At 42.8% G+C, this 22,716-nt stretch overlaps 1 protein-coding gene across 1 annotated transcript; it reads right to left on the bottom strand.

Moving 5' to 3' along the window:
- Positions 1-682: 682 nt before the first annotated feature.
- Positions 683-22,645, bottom strand: LOC149466116 (uncharacterized). The gene is made up of 7 exons (XM_089672698.1): positions 22,517-22,645; positions 16,330-17,954; positions 6,863-6,975; positions 4,698-4,806; positions 3,987-4,163; positions 3,782-3,902; positions 683-3,269 (listed from the first exon to the last, which is right to left on the bottom strand). Exons 2-7 carry the CDS (start codon positions 17,836-17,838, stop codon positions 1,561-1,563), a joined length of 3,738 nt encoding a protein of 1,245 aa, XP_089528824.1. The 5' UTR covers positions 17,839-17,954; positions 22,517-22,645; the 3' UTR covers positions 683-1,560.
- Between the last annotated feature and the right edge of the window lie 71 nt (positions 22,646-22,716).

Below are 22,716 nucleotides of genomic sequence, written 5' to 3'. Positions count from 1 at the left end.
AAAAAGACAGTACTTTGCCCTACCGAACCTTGTTGAAGGATCTACAGAGGATGCCACCAGACCATCGATCTGAACAGCAACCTGGTTGGGTTGCACCGCTGCTGAATTGCTACATCCCTTGTAAACTAACTTCGTTCCAAGACAGCTAAACTGCATCTTTGTGTATTTGGGGCTTATTTTAAGATTTGCTAGCAGCATGTCAGGAAGGTTTAACTCAATTTGCATAAAGTGACTCAGGACTCCATAAGAGGGTCACTTATTTCCCTCTTTCAGAAATAGAAAAGCAATGTCATGCGACCCTCCCGGAATCCTCCTTCCCTCTCTGATCAGGTCTGTATTTTACAAAAGCATAGAAAAATACCTTTTGATATGCCAGAATTGCTCTTGTGGACATTTTTTTTAACTTATACCACAAGCGATGGTGTCAGCCCTGCCCAATTGTCTTTTGTTAAATACTGAATCCCTCCCACTCTCCTCATTTCCTAGGGAGTAATTGTTCAGTAGTCCATGATAAGAACTCATGAAGTGTACTCAGGACATAAGACACCTCTGAATTTGTGACAAGATCAACAGATATTTTTTTTTTTTCATCCAACAGATATAAGATAATGCTTCAAATGGTATATTTAACAGATCAAAAGAGAACAAATAGAATAAGAAGATTAATAGAGTTTACATACACTTTATGACATGGAATTTTTGTTTTATTTTTGCATTTAATTACACCGCTGGTGAGTGATTGGAGCATTTGTCCCATGGTCACCATTACATTTTGTTTTACAGTAAAAAAATAAAAATAAAAATATAAACAACCAGCAATAAAATACAACTTTTCTCTTTACCTATAGCTAAACAGCTCTCCTTGAAACAAGTCTAAGTCGTACCTTGATAACAGGTTCTTTCCTCTTTGTTGATTGACTGTTGCAGATTACAGACTAGAACAGCCAGTTAAAAAAAAAAAAATTGCCAAATATTTTAACAGCTGAAATGGATTTCAGAGGAGAAATCTGAACCCAAGCTAAATAACCTTGAGAATGTCTTCATTTAAGCAGAGCCAGAGTATATGGGTCCCCAAATGCTTAAAGGGCCCCTAAACTTAAAAAAAGAGTTGCCAGCAATGGCATTTTGATAACAGTGGAATGACTTAATATTTCTTATGTAGGTCTAGGTACCATTCAAAGAAACATCCTTAAAGGGTGAGTCCACCTGACTAGGGTTGGGAATTATGGGGGATCCTACTGTTGGAGTGACATATAAGCAGCTGTACTCTAGGGACTCACTGAGCCTACCAGGTTCTGAAGATAACCTAAATATCACTTTTAGCAGGACTGACTGTTTGGGGTCTATTATTAAAAAATTGTGTTGGAGGAATGGCATAAGCATTTGACCAGCCCCTACAAGTTTTGACCTTATTGTGCTAACTGCATTAAGGCCACTAGATGGAGCTGAAGATCTGACGAAATAACTGTGGTCATAATTTGTGAGGGTTGGTTGAATGCTTGTAGCATAAGTCCAACAATTAAAATAATTATATATACAGTATACCACTTATAGTTCCTATTATTTCACAATATTCAAGATATTTGGCTTTACATCAACACCTGCTTTGTCGGTTTGTTCAGTTCTTTCAACCTTACAGCCAGAGAAAGGTTTCTCTTCCTTGTGAGTTTTTTGGTGCCGAAGAAGTTGCAGCTTCTTCTCGAACCTCTCCCCACACTCTGGACACGTACATGGCTTCTCACCCACATTACTGCGTTCCTGTATCACGAAGCCTAATTTACGGATGAAGCTTTTGCGCCATTCTGAAGTAGTGGTACTTAGTCTTTCACCTTTGTGAATCCTTTGGTGTATGGTCAAGTCTAATTTATTATGAAAATACTTCCCACATAGTGGGCAGGAACATAGCCTCCTCTTCTTGCTGTGGCCCTCTATGTGTCTTAAAAGATAGGCCCTACTCATGAAGTACTTCCCACATTCTTGGCAATAGTGGAGATTCTTCCTGGTATGAAGTCTCTGGTGTTTAACCAGATTGATTCTCTTGATAAAGCTCCTTCCACATTCGGAGCATTGAAATGACTTGTCAGTGGAAGAGTGCTGTTCACATTTGTTGGTGATCCCCTCACCACCCTCCAAACTAGAAAACTCTGTGGTTTCCACATCACCTTCATGCTTCTTCTGGTGCCGTCGAAGATTGGAGTTGCTGACAAACTGCTTGCCACATTTAGCACAAGAAAAGGGATTCTTGGTCGCGTGGATTTTCTGGTGATTGGAGAGGTTTGTTGCTTTGCTAAAACGTTTCCCACATTCGCCACAAGAGTACGGTTTTTCGTGTATCTTCTGATGCGTCTCAAGGTTCATCAGGCTGAGGAAACGTTTGCCACATTCATGGCAAGTGTACTGTTCAACTTTGCCATGAACTTTCCTGTGCCTACCAAGACTCGATCTATGCTTAAAATGCTTTCCACACTCAGTACACGAGAGTGGCCGCTCTTTCAAATGGACCTTTTTTGACTCCTTAGGTTTCTTTGGATGGTCAGAAGGGCAGTCTGTCCCGTCAACATACAGTTCAATTTCAGCAGGAGCCTCTTCCTCACCTGACATGGGTTCTTCCTTAATGTGGAAAAAGGTATATTGTACAGGTGCTGGAGATGTGTATGTGCTAGGGTATGGGGAAAACTCTTGACATGGAATGGTTTCCTCTTTAATAAGGGTAGATGTGCCCAGGCAACAGTCTTCAAGTGTGGAAGAGCCAGCATTTGGAAGATGTTCTTCTTCTTTGCATATGCAGGGATCTTCTTTAATGCGAACTGTTATATACTCTGTAGAGTCTACACAGGAAGACATATCAGTAAGAGGAAGATGTTCTTCTTCACGCAAGAGAGAGTCTTCCTTACTATCACCTATTGAACATTGTGTACCATCTGAAGAGCTATACAAGTTAAGGTCCGGCCGATACCCCTGTTTCTGCAATAGTGCCCTTGCCTTCGCATATGTAAGAGCATATGTGTGGTCCGCAAGCGGGGAATACAATTTACCCATGCACGAGGCAGAGTTCTTAATATTTCCAGTTATACCATGCATAGAATTTGTGTCCATGTGCTTTTCAAGGTGTGGGAAATGTCCTCCTTCATACAGACTTGCAATTTTGGCAACCAATTGGTCACCTGCCAATGTGTAGTTTGTAGCAGTTATAACAATATTATAATCTTCATCCATATCATATTGTGATGACATAGGGGACTGGCGTGTGCTGCCTGGACTTCTAGGATCTGTTTAAAAAAAATCAGGCAAAGAATAGATTTAATTTTCAGCTTGCTAGGTTCATTTTCTTTTATCTTCCAACAAAAAGAATACTTCAACAGAAAAGCAAACCCCCATCCCTTCCCAATTAGGCTGAGCTTACAAAAAGAATGCTCCCTACCAGATGTAAGAAGCCAGTCGGTAATGCCCTAGCATTTACCAATTACTACTAATTTCCAATAGACACTAAAGTTTTAAAACACGTTTGCATGACCATCTTGGGGTACTCCTTTCTGATAACAGCCTCTAAAAGATTACATCTGCCAAACCAAATTATAGATGTACTTTATACCAGAACTCGTAGCATTAATAAGCTGGGACATTGCTGTAATTCAGGTTCTTGTGTGGTACACTGGTGACTTGGGGGCTCGTCTGGGATGAGATGAGATACAACCATGGCTGTGTGTGGAAGCCACATTACTTTAATGGGGGAGGCGCTATTTATCATTTAATCAAAGTTTTTTTTTAAAAGCACCCTTACCTGGTGATGAGAATGGCCATTGATTCTCCATTATATGGTGATACAGATAGTTGTGTTTATTTAAATATTCCCACTCCTCCATGGAGAAATAGACAGTGACATCCTGACACCTTATAGGAACCTGACACACACAATGATACAATCAGCATCCAGAAAGAAACTTCATGTTACTGGATAATGTCCCATAATTCCTGGCACAGCTCACCTCTCCTGTCAGCAGCTCGGTGATGTTCTTGGTGACTTCTAGAATCTTGTCGTTTTTCTCAGATGTAATGAAGCAAGATGGGGACTTCATGTCAGGGCTTTTTCTGCATCCTCGCAACCCACGGGAATGGCTGCTAACTTTTAATTGATCACCAGACTTCTTCATAATGATATAATCCTAGAAATTGAGAGATGCATATCAATAAGATGTTGCCAGATTCCTCCCATCTCTTCAGCCATGTCATGTGTCAGGTGACCTTTCCAGAATTTGTCTCCCCTCTCCAGTCAGGTCTGTTTTTTATTAATAGAAATGAGAGTGATGTCATGTGACCTCCCAGAATGCTCCTCACCTCTCCGGTCAGGTCTGTGTTTTATTATTAGAGATAGGAGTGATGCCATGTGATCTCCCAGAATCCTCCTCACCTCTCCGGTCAGGTCCGTGTATTTATTAACAGAGATAAAAGTGATGTCATGTGACCTCCCAGAATCCTCCTCACCTCCCCAGTCAGGTGTTGTATTAATAGGCGTAAAAGTGATGTCATGTGACCTCCCAGAATCCTCCTCACCTCTCTGGTCAGGTCTGTGTTTTATTAATAGGGATGAGAGTGATGTCATATGACCTCCCAGAATCCTCCTCACCTCTCTGGTCAGGTCTGTGTTTTATTAAAAGGGATAAAAGTGATGTCATGTGACCTCCCAGAATCCTCCTCACCTCTTCAAACAGCAGATGGAGATTTTTTAAAGTTAGCTTTATTATCCTTTCAGTGATGTTATTTTTGTCATCACCCATGCTCACAGAGTTATAGACATATATTAATAGGCTTTACTCCTCTAAAATCTGGTTTTACTCAAAGATTACTTCACAACTCCATCTAGAAACAAAAAAAATAATATCATTAGTTCATAAGAAAGGCCGAAAATCAACTTTTGTTGATCAAATATCAAACAATAATTTAAATATATGCCAAAATATTTCATACACTGTATTGAATTCCTTCAGTGAGGACACTAAATATACATCATTATCTCCTCTATATGTTTTATACATTAAACATTTACTTTTTGTAAAATTCAGTTGCTGGAAGCACCATTTACTTGGTTCCCAAACTTCAAATTTTTCACACATTCCCAGATGAGATTCCAGCACAAAGGAGACCATGATCCAGAGGTACTAAAACTCCACCAAGAACTGTCAAACTCCACCCACAAGACTCTTTCTCAATGGAGTTTGCAGCCTAAGGGCAAACAAAGTTAGAGAATCAGGGGCTCCCACTTAACGCTCCTCAGTTGAGTTATACTTAGTATACCTTGTGCATCTTTGGGTTCCTCAAAATGGACCTGAGATGTAGGATTATCCATGGATCTTGGAGCTTCAGTGAACACTACATGGAAGAACTGCTGAAAAGATTATCCTCCTAGACGTGATCTTCCAATTCCTTGTTGGTACTTGAAAATTCCCCGGTCAGCCCCCCTGAAGGACCCGAGCCCAACAGGATAAGAAGAAAAATTCAACTATGCAGGAAGTACACTACCCATGACCCTGTGAGGTGCTATTGTATTCTTGGTGCAGTGGCATTCTCCTCAAACGAGCTATACCTAGTATACCTTTTTTAAATTTGGCTTCCTCTGAATAGACCTTGAGCTGTAGGATCATCTATGGACCTTGGAGCCTCAGCGAACACCACATGGAAGGAAAGTAGAATTCTACTCCTGAAAAGATTATCCTCTTAGAAGTGATCTTCCAGTTTCTTGTAGGTACTTGAAAGTTCCCAGGTCTGCCCACCTGATAGAGCAGTTATCAAACACCCCAGGCTCAACATTACAATAAAAAAAACAGTACTAAGATGTTTTTTTCCAGCAGCCAATAAAATTCAAACTTGCCTTAAAAGTCTGAATGTGATTTGTAATACACCAGGACAAGAAACAAAATTCAACTTCAACAGGAAGTACTCCTCCCATGACCCTGTGAGATCTTGGGGCAGGCAGTGGCAACATACCTAGTGTCAGGGATCCTGTCGCCGTGCAGCCGTGCGACAGATCCCCTCGAGCAGCGGCGGTGCGAGTGTGCAGGCGCGGGAGTGTGTGGCAGTGCATGCACAGTAGCACGGAAAACTCGCGCATGCGCAGTAAGCGTACACGTCACGTCAGGCGGGCTATTTAAACCTGCAGAATAGTAAAATCAATGCCTTCTGGTCTACTACGTTCCTGCACATATTCCTGATCCTGTATTCTGATTTACCTAAGAAAGAACTCCACCTGCACCGACCCCGGCTATCCCTGACCATTCGCTTGCCTGCTCCTTTGTACCTTATCTGCTCACTTGATACTGACCCGGCTTGTCTGCCTGGCTTGCATCCTGATACCTGACAGCTACTGCATCCACGCTCCGGTGTCCGATCCCAATCCGCATCCTTGTCACCGCCATACCTGCCTGCTACTGCATCTACGCTCCGGTATCCGGTCCCAATCTGCATCCTGATTGCCGCCATACCTGCCTGCTGCTGCACCTACGTTCCTGCACCCGCACCTGGCCTGCATCCGGATCTCCTGGGTCCCTAGCTACCTGCCGCCAGCTTCAGATCCACACGACACTCCTGACTCTGCGCCCTCTGTTCCCACTATCAGGGACTCCGAGCGGGAGTTGTAAAAGGACGCCCTCTCTCCACGTCAGGCTCCCCAACCAGGTATGTGATACCTAGTATACCTTAACTTTGGGTTCCTCTGAATGGACCTGAGCTGTAGGATCATCTATGGATCTTGGAGCCTCAGTGAACACCACATGGAAGTAAAGTACAATTCAACTGCTGAAAAGATTATCCCCTTAGTAGTGATTTTCCAATTTCTTGTAGGTACTTAAAAGTTTCTGGGTCTGCCCACCTGATAGCGCAGTTATCAAAGGCCCCAGGTTTGTAGGCAGTACTAAGATGTTTTTTGCAGCAACCAATAAGGTTCAAATCTTCCCTAAAAGTCTGAATGTAATTAGTGATACACTAGGACAAGAACCAAAATTCAACTATACAAAAAGTACACTCCCCATGACCCTGTGAGGTGCTATCTGGATTCTTTCTGCAGAGGCATTCTCCTCAGTTGAGGTATACCTACCATGCTTATCTTTGGGTCCCTTTGAATGAACCTGAGCTGTTGGACCATGGAAATTGGATCCTCAGTCAACACCAAATTAAGGAAAGTAGAATTCAACCACTTAAAAGATTATAATCCTAGAATTGATAATTCAGTTTCTGGTATGTACTGGAAATGTCCTGGTTCTGCCCACCTTCTGGAGCACGTATTAAAGGCCTGCAGCCTGATGTTAAAATGAGGACAGGACTAAGACAATTTTCCCCACAGCCAATAAGATTCAAACCTACCTTGAAAGTCAGAAAGAGAATGATGACACACCAGGAAGTATAATCTCCATGACCCTGAGAGGTTCTATCTGGATTCTTGCTGCAATGGATTACAACAAAGATCTCAGACTAAGGGAGACTGAGTGAGCTTCCCGTCCTTAGCCCAGTATGGTTTCTGTGTAGAAGCTCAGTGAGCGTTGTCAGTGGTTTTCTGGAGTTGCTCTTTGAAAGACAAAAATTTTAAAAAATAGGCATTGAGAACCCTTGTGTGCAATGGTTATGTGCAAGGGATCGGCAGCAAAATTATTAGGCATACAGTACATGTAAAAGAAATAGTATATATAATAAAATAATACCAGGCCTATAGCAGCTCCATCTGTAGTAAGCTCTCCTTTCCATCCAGCTGCATGTGAATGAACTGGAAGTTGATGTTCAGCAGGTGAACTCTTCCTGGCTTTGCACTTCGGCAGTCTTGTGCGTTCCACTGCAGGAAGAGATCTACTGCTGGAGAACAACAGAACAGAATTGGTGCCCTCTAGCGTTCGTAGCAAGCATTGCTTGTATGTTTTCTTAAGTCCTTTTTGTTTTCTCACTTACTCGCATATATTGTATGAAAAAGTTTGAAAGACTAACTACCCATGTGGGTAAATGTGCCTGAATCTACCCATCCTTTCTAAATAAGCCCCCAAGACTTGGGCCTTCCACTGGGCATTGATTTGGCCATAAAATATAAAAACATCCAAAAGGCTTTCAAAACTCTCAATATTATTGCATGCTGCGTATTGCAGTATTACACTATATGTGTTTTTGTTTTTCCTACAATATTAGGAGCCTGTCTGGGATGAGAAGTTTGGAGATATAGAAAGGTGGATTAAAGGTCTCATGTGGTGGAGTGGAGCTCTGGAGGCTGATCAGCAGGGTCTAGGATCCCTAAAATACCTAAAAGGCGTATATTTCACCAGAATCTGGTGAGTGTGGTATATGTTGGTTGAAGCACTGGTTTATGGTGGAAGCACACTTCTTTTGAACAAGGACTTTTTTTGTTTGTTTTTTAATTTTTTATTATTTTTTTATTTTGATTTTTTGACACTTTATATATTTTTCATAATTTTACACGATTTTTGGAGTGGGACTATTTGTTTATTCTATTTCATTTGTATATGTTTTTATATGATTTAAATATTTGCGCTGTTTATAATGTTTTTATATTTTTTGGCGTTTATTGCACTTATGTACAGCAATTAATTTTTTTAATTGGGTATACGCATTTCTTTGGCGCTGGGGATTTATGATTATAAATATTGATTTGGCCATACTTTTAACAGGTGTTGGTTTTACGGAGGTGGGATACCAACTCAGCACTTAGAGCTTCTCCATTCTAGACAAGTCGTGGGTAATGGAAGGATAGAAAGCCAAAGAGAGATGGATAGAATGGTGTCATAGGGGTGATTAAACTCAGTGGTGGTGAGCATTTTTAGTAGTACAAACTGTGGGTAAGGGCTTGGCAAACCATTTTTATTGAAAATGAAAAGTTCAACACTTTGGTTGCCCATGCAAGGGAATTGAAGTTTCACACAACAAAATGTAAAGGAAAATGTTGATCCAGCTGGCTCTGTTTCCAGCAGCACAACTGCTCTTAACTCTCAGGCCTGTTTCTTTGGGTTTCCCTGGTTCACTCAGCCCCCATCAGTATGGTCCCACTCTTGGTAGGGGCTGTCCCAGCACTCCAAGCTCTCTTTCCAGAGACTTATGTATTCCCTCAGTCCCCTAGAGCTGCCTAGTTGTTCTGGATTCCTCAAGCTCCCAGACTCGCTAAGTTACCTCTATCCTCTCGCCCTGATGGGCTTTGAATCCCTCCAACATGGAGTGCAGTCACTTGAGCAGAGCGGGGATCACAAGAGAAGAAGTCGGTACTCAGAATGGCATCCAACAATGGTTATCCTTTATTGCAAAACCGTGTGTAACAGCTGCAAAACAGCCAATGCATTTTGGCCGTCAGGCCTTAGTCATGGACTAACCTTTGTTGGATGCCATTCTGAGTGCCAACTTCTTCTCTTGTGATCCATGTTACTCAGAGGCAGTGGCAGCTGGGTGGAGTGGAAATGTGGGAAGGTAGAAGAGCTAACATACCTGTTTCCTCTCGAGTCAAGCACCTGTTTCCTAGCAGGAACATATATCCTTCTTGGCTGGAGCACAAAACTCTCTCTTTAGAGGACCAGCTCCTGCCTTAAAGTGAATATGGACACCTGTACGCTAACACAACCTGCAGATCTCCAAGAAGACCTGGATATAAGATTGAAGGCTTCGTCCTACCCAAGGCACTTTGAAGCCTTTCAAGCTACAGACCGTTTTGGGATTAGAAAACCTGAAGAAAACTGAATACCCAGTTTTCTCCGCTCTGTCACAGCACTCCGTAGCCCTGCACTCGGCATTAGTGTGAACCCTGTTCCCGATATTCACACAGTGGCAGGGTCTCACACTGTCACAGTAGGTAACTCAATTTTATATGTTCTTATATGCTTCTCTCTCCAGGTTACTAAAAGAAAGTGCACCTGTGTGGTAAACTAAGGCTTAGCCTTCACAAAGGTGGGAGCGTAGGACCATGGTACGGTCTCTGGCAGTGCCTCCACTTAGTTGGCCCTTGTGAAGCGGAAGTTGGATCCCCAATCAAGATTTACCTTGTCCCCGGGCATAGTAGTTTGCACTTACACTTGCTATACCTCTTGAAATAACTGCAGTCCAGACCTCGAATGTCTTTTAAAAAATGTATTTCAAACAAGGGAGGAAGGAATTGGAGGAATACCAAACGGTATACCAAACCAAACATCTTCTTGAAACTGATAATGCCTGCATGGAGCTCAAACGTCTTCTGTATACAGCAACTGGCATGCAATACCACAGAGGTTTCTGTGTTTTCCCTGTGCCAGGTAATGGTTCCATTAGACCAGTGGTGGATCAGGTGTTACTCCAATATTCAAAGCAATAGCTCTTTACCTACTAGCTACTATCAACTCGCGTAAAGCATTAGACCAGTGGAGGATCAAGTGTGGTTTCAGTGTCCCCATGATATCCTTAGTAGCAAACAGATCAGCATGGGTTTGGTCCTTTGTTAAGCTTTCAGTAGCACATGGTGTGCCGGAGGGCTAAGGCCCATAGGCCTGGTCTCTAACTCAGGACACCTAACGCAGGCAACAGCTTGTAGCCAAATACCCATCCAGAACACTACGTCACAGCCAAAAAGTACAGATTTGAGCATGCCTTAGGAGCCACATCCCTACAAAAGATTTGGCTGAGTGGGGAAGGATTCTCTTATCAGGTTTTTATTGCTGTCTATGACTCCATTGGAGAGATTCCCTCTCTCTTTCTGTCCTGGTGACACCGTTTGTCAGTGTGTCACCAGCCTTAATCCTTACCTCCCTCTACATAAAGAAGGTTTGGCTGAGTTAAAGCATAACTAAAATTAAAGAAAAAAGAAAAATGTACTTCAAGTTTCATTTCTCACATGTTTAATCTCATTTAACTTTTGTGTACATTGAGTTCCCATTAATACCTTAGAATCCTTCCAGAGATCCCCATCTGCATTAATTTCCATGATGAGTAATGAACCAGAGTAAAAGAATACATCCCTGGTATCCCTTTAGATGCGCATGTTCCTCCCTGTTGGCCACTGGATGGTGCAGACTTTAGCTGTGCTGATCAGCTGCTTGATTACTGTTCCAGAAGTAGGTGATAGAATGTGATCCAGCAACTGACGGGCGGACTGTACAGCTAAAGGTTACACCAGCCAGTGGCCAGCTCCCTTCCTCGAACATGTACATCTAAAGAGTGACCGGGAATAGGTTCTTTCACTTTTGCTGATGTATCACCCTCCCTGCTGGCTGTTATGAAGAGCCAGAAATACTAAAAAAAAAAAACAGCAACTGCATCTACCAGGATGGACTTGAGATATGTACACATTTCAATGTAAGAAAAAATATTTTTACAATACTAATTCAGCATTTTGAGCCAGTCATTAATGCTCTTGATGAATTAGACTTTAGTACGTGTTTAAGTCAGATTCAAAAGTGCTTCTAAGTTGGCCTGCCACCTCTCATCCCGTGATTCTGTACAACCTTCATCTCCAGTTGTATTATCTTGGAACATTCATCTTGAACTTTCATTGGTTAAGCTTCAGAGACATTTAGAAGTGGAAGATACTGACAGCTTCCTGAAATTTAGTTGGCTGGCATTTAACTGTAAAAGAGGAAGGGAAGTCGATGCCCCTACTTCAGTTTAAACACACAAAGCTTCAGTCAAAACAACAGCCATATCACAAAAGCACAAAATATATTACAATATAAAGATTTCAGCAAAATCAATGAATGCGAGGAACTCAAGGCCTGACCTGCAGATGAGCTCCATCCTCCCCTTCAGTCTTGCACATTAGTAAAGACTCCTCTCTTGTACTGAAATGGCTTACTTTTCCTGGCTGTAGGACATCCAGCATCATCTAGGTCACAGGTGTCAAACTGGCGGCCCTCCAGCTGTTGCCAAACTACAAGTCCCATGAGGCATTGCAAGACTGACAGTTACAAGCATGACTCTCAAAGGTAGAGGCATGATTGGGGCTTGGCTATATCTTACTCGCCCCCTTCCATTTATTGATTTTTAGTTCTTTTAATCATAGAGGCTCAAAATGCCAATGGGAGAGGGAAATTGGAAAACGAGGAAGAAAAAGTATAAGCAGAATAAACATCAGCTTTAAGGTGTGAAATTGTTTGGTAGGGTAGTGAGGTCACCAATTCCGTGAACAGAACTTATGCCATTCTCGTTCCATCAGACTTGCACAGATTTTCAAACTGTGCACTTGGATCATGGAGATGTGTTTCATCTGAGAACATGCCGTTCTTATATGAGTAGATGTTGACTGGGTATGATTCATGAATATGAAGATATTCTTCAACTGAGAGCTTCTCATTCTGAATGTGAGTAGATACAGTTCAGATATAATGTATAGTTGTGGACATGTCAGGATTGTGGAGAATTTATTACGTTTGGAGCATCTTGTTCTGAATGATGGAGACTGGGTATGATGTACGGATGTACAGATGTTCCTTAGATGAGAAAGGCTTGTTGTGACTTTGAGTAGATGGAGGATTGATATGGTGTACGGATGCGGAGATGTTCTGCAGCTGAAAGAGGCTTGTTCTGAATATACATAGATGAAGCATGGGTATGACGTATGGATTTGGAGATGTTCCTCAAATGAAAGAAGCTTGTTCTGAATATCAGTAGATGAAGGATAGGTATGATGTAGAGATGTGGAGATATTACTCAAATGAGAAAAGCTTGTTCTGAATAAGAGCAGATGGAGGATGGTTATAGTGTATGGATGTGGAGATGTTTTTCAGCTGAGAGGCTTGTTCTGAATAGAAGTAGATGGAGGCTGGGTATGATGTATGGATGTAGAGATGTTCCTCAAATGAAAGAGTCTTTTTGTGCATATGAGTAAATGAAGGATGGGTATGATTTATGGATGTAGAGATGTCTTTCAAATGAGAGAGGCTTGTTCTGAATATGAGTAGATGGAAGATGGTTATGGTGTAGAGATGTGGAGATGTTCTTCAGCTGAGATACAGTAGGTTTACTTTGAATATAAGTAGATAGAGAATGAGTATGATGTATGGATGTAGACATGTTCCTCAAATGAGAGAGGCTTGTTGTGAATATGAGTAGATGGAGGATGGGTATGGTGCACGGATGGATATGATCTTCAGCCAACAGAGGCTTGTTCTAAATATGAATAGATGGAGGATGGTTATGGTGTACAGATGTGGAGATGTTCTTCAGCTGAGATAGGTTTGCTTTGAATATAAGTAGATAGAGAATGAGTATGATGTATGGATGTAGAGATGTAGAGATGTTCCTCAAATGAGAGAAGTTTGTTGTGAATATGAGTAGATGGAGAATGGGTATGGTATATTGATGTGGATATGTTCTTCAGCTAAGAGAGGCTTGTTCTGAATATACATAGATGGAGGCTGGGTGCGATGAGGTATCGATGAGGAGATGTTCTTCAGCTGAGAGGAGCGCACACGCTCAAATGGAATTGAATAGAATCCAAAATTACAGTGCAGGAATCACAGGAGCTTGCGCACTTCTTATTTTGTAATTACCTCCAGGGACCTCGGATATTTCATAAATCTTTTATGAGCAGGTTTCAACACTTCTTGATAGTGTTAAGCACCAGCTCAATGTCCCCACTATATTACTATCCTAATGGCCTTTAGTTTCAAAAGGAACATGCCAGAGGTAGGAAGAGGGTAGGCTACTAATACCAAAAAGTTCTTAAACTTGTTCATTATAACACCCTAGGATTTGAGACACTTGGGGAGCTGAAGAAGGCATGTAAAGTATGTGCAAGCTCCTGCAGTGCTTCCACTGAAGTTCTGGACCCTGTTCAGTACAGTTTGGGCCATGAAAGGTTTATTTTAAGGAAATCCCCTGCCAGTTACAGACTATTTCACGAAGCCTAGATCTTCACAACTGTGCATTATATACTCCTTATACTTATATTAATGAGCAACCTGTCCTAGCTGGAGACCACTCCATGCAATGTGGTTCTAAAAAAAAGCCAACTAATCAACTTGTATGGGTTACTGATGTGCCACAGGAAAAGTTTAAATTTAATTTACAGCTGTGAAGAGTACTGTAGCCCTGTAAACTACTGTGACTGTGTGAACAACTGAAAGAAAACTGTGGACAGCCATGTCTATCGAATTTTTTGTTTTGGCAAGCCATGTGGGTGCATTCTCCATGTCTAAGGTTTCCATAGGTCGAAAAAGCAATCATTTGAAGTTGAGCATAGTGGTTAATACTACAAGGGTCTGTACAACCTCTAGACAACTAATACACGTTAAAATATAAGATACGTTTTTATTTTTCCTCATGGTGCACTGGGAGAACAAATAGGATAACCTGAGGGGTTGCTGCATGCAATGAGACCTGCTTTTCTGTTCTAGACTTTAATAAATTGTGGATTAAAGTATATTTAATAATTTTTTTAAGTTTTGGATAGAGTAGGAAAGGGAAGTGTTTATACACCCAGGGGTGGACTGACCATTTGGAAACTCGGGCACTGCCCGAGGGCCCAGGGTCAGTAGGGGGCCCCATGAGATGCCCCTGGTACCTTTTTCATAGGCTTTTTTGAGTTTGGGCAAGGACACAGGGGCCCCATGGTCCCCTATTGCCCGGGGCCCCCAAGAGTTGTCAGTCCGCCCCTGTATACACCTGTCTATTATTTTAGTTTATGGGAAGAATTCACTTTACCTCCTGTCCTAAAACGATATCTCTCCAAAGTAACGGGAAGTCCCCTCTTAGACAATGAAGCACCTCCTTCTTCAGGGTTTTGGTTATCCAGGCTAATGGAAATGGCCTAGAAGAACAGACCATGAAATCTTTGGGTTTAGTAGACAAAGTCTTCAGTATTCTGGTCACTAAATGAGTGTCAAAGAAAATGGTTGAAAGAAAAGCAGTTGAAGCACAATGTGCATGAACCCAAAGAATCCAGGGCTTCAGAACTCTGGAATGTTTTGGCCTTCTTGCTTGCTGCTAATAAAGAATCACATCCTTCAAGTGTTAATGCTTCATGGTGCTGTTTCTGGCACTCCTCACCTACAGACACTGATGACACACTGTTGAAGGATCCCTACCTATACTTGTCCTTCCATAAGCCCAACAGCCAATGGAAAACATCTCAATCTATTTACGACACTTTAAAATGACAACAGTGAGTCATTGTTCACATATATGCCACACTTTTGAGGCTCTTAGGTGGTTGCCACATAAGCAGATGTCCCTTCAGAATTCATCTGCTCACCTTCTATATTGGTGACCGTCAAAAAAATGTTGGATTTCCTATCACTCTCTGTCTTGGTGACAATGCTCATTGGGATAAATGGAAGGGTGACTTTCCCAACAGGAACACAGACAGCAATAAAAACCTGATGTTTCCAATAATTCCCGACTCTATCTAAAACTAAAAAAATTTCAGCAATAGATACACTTTAATGATTTGCAGCTTACTGACTTGTGAAATGAGCTTTCTACTCCCAACAGCCCATCCAAGTTTTTTCCAGCTTTCTCACTCCTTCCATAACCTGTTTGGCTCGCCAACAATTTTTTAAAGTAAAAATAGGACAGCTACTGGCTACTGACTCCCAGCACTTCCTAGTCGGCGTGTGTACACAGGGCAAATGGAGATGATGCCACTGCCCCAATTCTGTTGCGGTAGGCGTGGCAAGCACGTTCTGAGCATGCGTGCGCTCTCATCAGCCCATGACCTGATCCAGGAAGAGACGCCATCTCTGCCCACCCTATGGATCCACGCCGACTAGGAAGTGCTGGGAGCCACCAGCACAGCCAGGGACAGCATACTGGAGACAACGTATCAGGGACTTGCAGGACCAGACTAGAACTTTACAGTGGTGTTATCTGTTTGACAAGCGCTCATTTTACCACTTTTGTCAGTTGCCAGTCTTGTGATAATGAATCATTTGGTTTTATTTCTACACTTAGATGGTGCTGCTTCCCTCTTCTTTGTGTTTCATACAGAGTCCCTTCTAGCTCTTTAGAATTGGCTGCCACTGGGTCAAGCACCTTTAAATTATATTTTGGACTATTGAAGGACTTTTAGTGTGTTTTTTATCATACACATTGACTCTTGTTACTGTGTCATTGAGTTTCCCCTCCAGGAGTGCCAATATATTGTTTTATCTCTACATTATACACTTGGACCTGTCTTTCTTAATACGCCAAATGTTCTTTTTCTGTTTTTGGCTACTTTGTGGTGCTTACAGGACTAGGAGTGATAAGGAACCAATGGGAATATTCCATTCTTTCTGCCCAGGAAGAATTAAATGGAGAAGCTATTTGGCTTTGAGGGTCAACAAGACTAGTTCTTTCTGTATGCACTTTGGCAAATATGACTTGACTTCTTCTAGTCTGAGAAGATCAAACAGTCAGCCTGCCATGTTCTTCCCCAGAAATGTTCCCCGCCTCTGGTTCACCAACAGCATTTCCTCCCCCAGCATGAATTCTCTGATGTCGAACGAGTTTGGCTCGCCAAGTAAAACCTTTGCCACACTCGAAGCAAAAGTAAGGCCGTTCCCCAGAGTGGCTCTTTCGGTGGTTGCACAACTGAGAGTTGCTAGCAAAGCGCTTTCCACACTGGGCACAAGAAAATGGTTTCTCTCCCGTATGGACTCTCATGTGTCGGCTGAGGTAGGAATCGCTGATGAAACATTTTCCACACTCGGGGCAAGAAAATGGCTTCTCCCCTGTGTGAATTCGTTGGTGGATAACGAGGTAGGTGTTGGTGCCAAAGGACTTTCCACACTCGGAACAAGTGTACTGCTTATCTCCTGTGTGGCTCCTCTGGTGCTTTATCAGATATGACTGGCTGATAAAACTTTTCTTGCACTCTGAACATGAATAAGGCTTTTCTCCAGTGTGGGTGCGTCCATGGATCACCAGATCAGCTTTATGGGTAAAAGATTTCCCACACTCGGAGCAAATGAATGGCTTGTCCCCGGAGTGGATCCTACGATGTTTCATGAGGTAGGAGCTTGTTGTAAAACCTTTCCCGCATTCTGGACAGGGATAAGGCTTCTGGCCAGTGTGACAACGTTGGTGTCTAACCAGTTCAGACTTGGAGTTGAAGCAACTGTCACACTCATAACAGAAGAAGACCTTTTCTCTTGATGGTTGGGCATCATAATCTCCATTCCTGTTTATATACGAGGTAACACCTTCAGGTTGAGAAGCATCTTGCTCATCTACTCCTCCAGAGAGTGGTTCTTCCAAAGAAAGACTAGAATGTGAAGAGTGCAGGACATGAGAGGTGCCAACACAAATTAAATGTTCTTCTTCTGAAGAACAGGTTTCCTCCTTGATACACACAGTTGTAAATTGTATTGGACCTGATGGGGTGGAGAGGTTAGAGTATGTGATGTCTCCTTTACAATTGAAAGAGGCAGGTTGGACTTCATCTGAGGTTGTGGATTTGTTAGTGTGTGAGGGTTCAGCTGAGAGAGGTTGTTCCTTAATATAGGTAGCTGGAGATTGTGTATGATGAGCCATTTTGTAGATATCAGCTTTGGGGAGATGTTCTTCAGGTGGGAGGGGTTTGTCTTTGACATCAGTAGATGTTGACTGTGTGTGATAAGTGGGTGTGGAGGTGCAGGATGGATGCTGTTCAGCAGACAGAGGTTCCTCTTTAATATGTACAGAAAAACAGAGTGCACGAGGTGTGGAGGTGTCAAAGTCTAGAAGATGTTCTGTTGCTGAGATGGGCTCTTCCTTCATATGGATAGATATAGACTGCATATCATATGGGGTTATGAGGACATTAGAGCGTAGGAGCGGTTCTTCCTCCTCTTTTGCTAAGATGTCACATTGTGGGAGCCATTCTTCTTCCTCTTTACACGTAGCTGCAGTCTTGTCAAAAATCTCTGGAGTATGGGTCATATTTGGATCTTTTGGTGAGGAATATTTGCCAATCTGGAGATAGCAATTCTCAAATCTTTATTCCCACAATCCGGCAACGGAGTACTACATGGCGAGGCATTCTCCGGATATTACATCTGGAAACACAGACACGGCAGTAACAAGGCAGAAATATGAGGGTGAACCTACACAGTTAAAAATAAACTCAAATCTGCACACATTACAGTTTTCTTTGGCAACAGTAATGGCTACTGCTTTTTCTCTGAAGCACCTACGTCCCTCAACATTTTCAGAAGAAAAGTGAGCATTCATCCATATGAGGAGATCCATATCCTAGCTGCACTACAGAAGTTGTCTGCCATATCATTAGAGAAGCTGTCTGGAGTTATACCCCCTGACACTCTCCTTTATTTCTTGAGGACTCTGTTGGGGAGATTTCTGCTCCGAGCTCCAAGAAGGATGAATGAGAAGAGAGCAGGATCTTTAGCAAAGAAAATCTCATCATGGGATGCCACCAGAATTACTTTTAGGTGGCATACCCCTTTAAAAAGGAAAGCTCATTTCTACGAGATTGACCAACCCCCAAATTATTTTTTAATTATAACTTCACTGAGCAATTTTTTAAATTATTTGTAGACAGTACCAGGTGTCATTTAGCCCATCTAATAATTTCCAGCTGCACAAAATAGAGTGAAAGTAGCAATTACCTGATGGTAATTGTGCTGCAGATTCATGCCACAGCAGCTGGATCTAGAAGAGGACGAAAGAATGCAAATCTGCCAATGGCTCCTTACAAAGCCTTATAATACAAGTATTCACCGGCCACATTATTAGGTCCACCTTGCTAGTCCCGGGTTGGACCCCCTTTTGCCTTCATTCTTCGTAGCATAGATTCAACAAGGTGTTGGAAACATTCCTCAGAGATGTTGGACCATATTGATATGACAGCTTCACGCAGTTGCTGCAGATTTGTCGGCTGCACATCCATGATGCGAATCTCCAGTTTCACCACATCCTAAAGGTGCTCTATAGGATTGATATCTGGAGACTCTGGAGGCCATTGGAGTACAGTAAACTCATTGTCATGATCAAGAAACCACCTTGAGATGATTTTAGCTTTGTGAAATGGTGCATTATCCTACTGGAAGGAGCCATCAGAAGATAGGGACACTGGATTCATAAAGGGATGGACAAAATCAGCAACAATGCTCAGGTAGGCCGTGGTGTTTAAACAATGCTCAATTGGTAATAAGGGGCCCAAAGAGTGCCAAGAAAATATCCCCCACACCATGACACCACCACCACCAGCCTAAACCATTGATACAAGGCAGGATGGATCCACCACACCATGACACCACCACCACCAGCCAGAACTGTTGATACAAGGCAGGATGGATCCATGCTTTCATGTTGTTTAAGCCAAATTCTGACCCGATCATCTGAATGTCGCAGCTGAAATTGAGACTCATCAGACCAGGCAACGTTTTCTCAATCTTCTATTGTCCAAGTTTGGTGGGCCTGTGTGAATTTAAACCCTCTGTTTCCTGTTCTTGACTGACAGGGATGGCACCCAGTGGGGTACTCTGCTGCTGTGGCCCATCTGCTTCAAGGTTTGATGTGTTGTGCATTCAGAGATGGTATTCTGCATTGGTTGTAACAAATAGTTATTTGAGTTACTGTTGCCTATCAACCAGTCTGCCCATTCTCCTCTGACATCAACAAGACATTTTCCTCCACCCAACTGCCACTCACTGGATATTTTCTTTTTTGGACCATTCTCGGTACACCCTAGAGGTGATTGTGCATGAAAATCCCAGTAAATCAGCAGTTTTTGAAATACTCAGATCAGCCCGTCTGGCACCAACAACCATGCCACGTTCAAACTCATTTAAATCTCCTTTCTTCTCCATTCTGATGCTCGGTTTGAACTTCAGCAAGTCGTCTTCACCATACTGTATCTAGATGCCTAACTGCATTGAGTTTCTACCATGTGATTGGCTGATTAGCAATTTGTGTTACCAAACAATTGAACAGGTGGATCTAATAAAGTGGCCGGTGTTGTGTAAACTTGTATAAACATTGTGATATTTATGTCAACCCCCAACTCATTTCCCTCTGAGCATACCAGGCTGATGGTGGATCAACTGCTTACCCTAGTTTTGCCCCTTTAAAAGGCAAAGGATGTATGCATTGTGGGAAAGGTAGTCTTTGGCCTTTCTGATAGGCCGAGACTAAAACTCCTACAGTGCATGGCAGTTCCCTGTCAATCCATGCGGCTGGGATGTCAACAGGCAGAGCAGCGACACCTCCAGGTGAAAAAAGTAGTGCTCACACACGGATATAATCAGGATTCATCTTGTAGTACAGCCTAATGATTTATTTCTGCGGCATCCTGATACCCGGCCACTGACGGCCCTCCTTGGGAGCTGTAGGTGGCTCAATCACTGAAATTGGCTTAAAGAAAAGTCAATTCCCCTGCGTAGTCCCCTTCCACCCTCCATGTCATAGTCTTCTCCACTGATGGCAGTTTATAATAACTGCCTTCGCTGGCCCAGCTCCTCTGGCCTGCCCCTAATCAATCTGCATAACCTTTTGTGCAGATGCTGGGGGAGGAGCAAAGGGAAATACTTGAGTCTGCCAGGGCTGCTGACATTACATCCAAGACGGTGGCATCAATCTCAGAGCTTTTGGATGTCTACACTGAAATTCATTTGCCGCAGTTCATTGGGCTGGCATCCTGCTATCATGTCACAGGCTTGGGCTGAACTTTAGCTCATCTAGATTAGAGACCATGGTCACTGAAACCGAAAGTGATGGAAAATCCAAAATGTTAATTTATCACAGAAAAGAAAGAAGAAAATCTTTTAATGGGGATACCCATTCGGGATAAGACTTCTAAACAGGAACTTCCCTTTCTGTAGAGAGATTTCTTCTCACTTCCTGTTGTGTCCACAGGACAGGAAGTGAAGGGAAATTTATCCAATGGGACACAAATGGCGAGAATAAAACTTGGTAGGAGTTTTAATCCTTCTGTACTCTGTATGATGAAAAAACTCCTGGCTTTACATACACTATATTGCCAAAGAAGCGTGATTGGTCACTCCAGAGAACATGTCTCTCCTACTCTACAGTCCAGTGGTGGCATACTTTATACCACGGCATCCGATGCTTTGCATTGCACTTGGTGATGGAAGGCTTGGATGCAGCTGCTCGGCCATGGAAACCCATTCCATGAAGCTCTCTACGCACTGTTGTTGGGCTCATCTGAAGGCCACACCAAGTTTGGAGCTCTTTAGCTATTGACTCTGCAGACAGTTGGCGACTTCTGCACACTGTGCGCTTCAGCATGCGCTGACCCCGCTCTGTCCTGTTACGTGGCCTACCACTTGGAGGCTGAGTTGCTGTTGTTCCCAGTTGCTTCCACTTTGTTATAATCCCACTAACAGTTGAGTGTGGAATATTTAGTAGCCAGGAAATGTCACGGATGGACTTATCGCACAGGTGGCCCCCTATCACGGGACCACGCTTGGAGTCACTGAGCTCCTGAGAGCAACCCATTCTTTCACCAATGTTTGTAAAAGCAGTCTGCATGCCTAGGGGCTTGATTTCATACACCTGTGACCATAGAGGGGATTGGAAAACCTGAATCACATGATTTAGAGGGTGGGGCCAATACTTTTGACAATATAGTGTATATTTAAAGTCATAATTTGCCTTTACCTGCCTATGCAGATAAAGGACGTCTGTAGATAAAAACAAACTGTGCAGCTTTGCTTAAAATTGAAAAATGCCCTTGCTATAGGTGTAATCCATTTACATACCTCATGAAGCCTTACTAGAAAACTTCTGGAGAGTTGCTAAGGTCATTGCTAAGACATTCCCAGCTGTTACTGCTAACCTCCAGCATCACAGGAGAGAGCTCTTTCTCTGATTCAACCCCCTTACATGCTCTTTCACTCCCCTGGCGCAGTAGCTCTGAGCTCAGCATTTGAGAGCTCACTCATGTGATACTGAAGGTGAGCAGTAACAGCAAGGAGTGTCTTAGCAACGTCCTTAGCAATGTCCTGGGAGTTTTCCATTTAGGCTTTATGAGGTATGTAGATGGCAGGGGCGGACTGAACATTTGGGCACTGCCCGAGGGCCAGGGGTCAGTAGGGGGCCCCATGAGATGCCCGTTACCTTTCATAGGCTTTTTTGGGTGTGGTTTGAGTGTGGGCGAGGACACAGGGGACCCATGATCCCCTATTGCCCAGGGGCCCCATGAGTTGTCAGGTCACCTCTGGTAGATGGCCTACACCTAAACCGAAGGCATTATTCAATTTTGGTCGGAGCTGTACAGTTTGTTTTTATCTACAGAAGCCCCTGACCTGCACAGGCAGGGTTTTGGTAAAGATGAACTAACCATTTAATTTGCGTACATCTGATTGCGCCAGATTTAATTTAGGGGTACCCAAGGAGTATGGAGAGCTCGCCATAATTCTTCCCAATGGTGAAAGGTGGAGCCAACGAGGTGTGGCGATCTTTCCTATGGGTGGGTGGGCACGCGCGCACGCACGCACTTAATATTTGCCTTAAGTGATAATAACAGTCACCTCCATTCATGCTAATAATAATAAAGGATGATAATTATAATATTAAAAATATTAATACCAATAAATAATCATTAAAAAAACCACCAATGGCTCCTCATCCCTATTACCTCCTCCTGGTGAATCTACTCAGCATCACAGAAGCGATCTATTTCCACTTCTAGAAGTAGGAAGGACATTTAGGAGAGACTTCTGCAACCTGGACCCTTATTTCAGCCACTAATCACCTCCAGGCTGGATTTCAGGACTCCGACAAAATGGCTGCCTATCCCTCCCCCCGAAGACACATTTTCTGACGTTTTCTTTACGC

The sequence above is a fragment of the Staurois parvus genome, unplaced genomic scaffold, assembly GCF_062004578.1.
Source record: "Staurois parvus isolate SC_StPar_1 unplaced genomic scaffold, SC_StPar_1.0 ptg000132l, whole genome shotgun sequence".
Lineage (NCBI taxonomy): Eukaryota > Metazoa > Chordata > Amphibia > Anura > Ranidae > Staurois > Staurois parvus.
The sequence above is the reverse complement of the archived record's forward strand: the minus strand, read 5'-3'. Positions and strand labels throughout refer to the sequence as shown.

Coding starts and splice junctions, on each gene's coding strand:
- LOC149466116 (XM_089672698.1), bottom strand. CDS start 17,838: ATGACCCATACTCCAGAGATTTTTGACAAGACTGCAGCTACGTGTAAA. Junction 6,976..16,329: donor AAGAACATGGCAGGCTGACT/GTTTGATCTTCT, acceptor TTCTTGTCCTAG/TGTATCACTAATTACATTCA. Junction 4,164..4,697: donor TCCATCTGCTGTTTGAAGAG/GTGAGGAGGATT, acceptor CTCAATTTCTAG/GATTATATCATTATGAAGAA.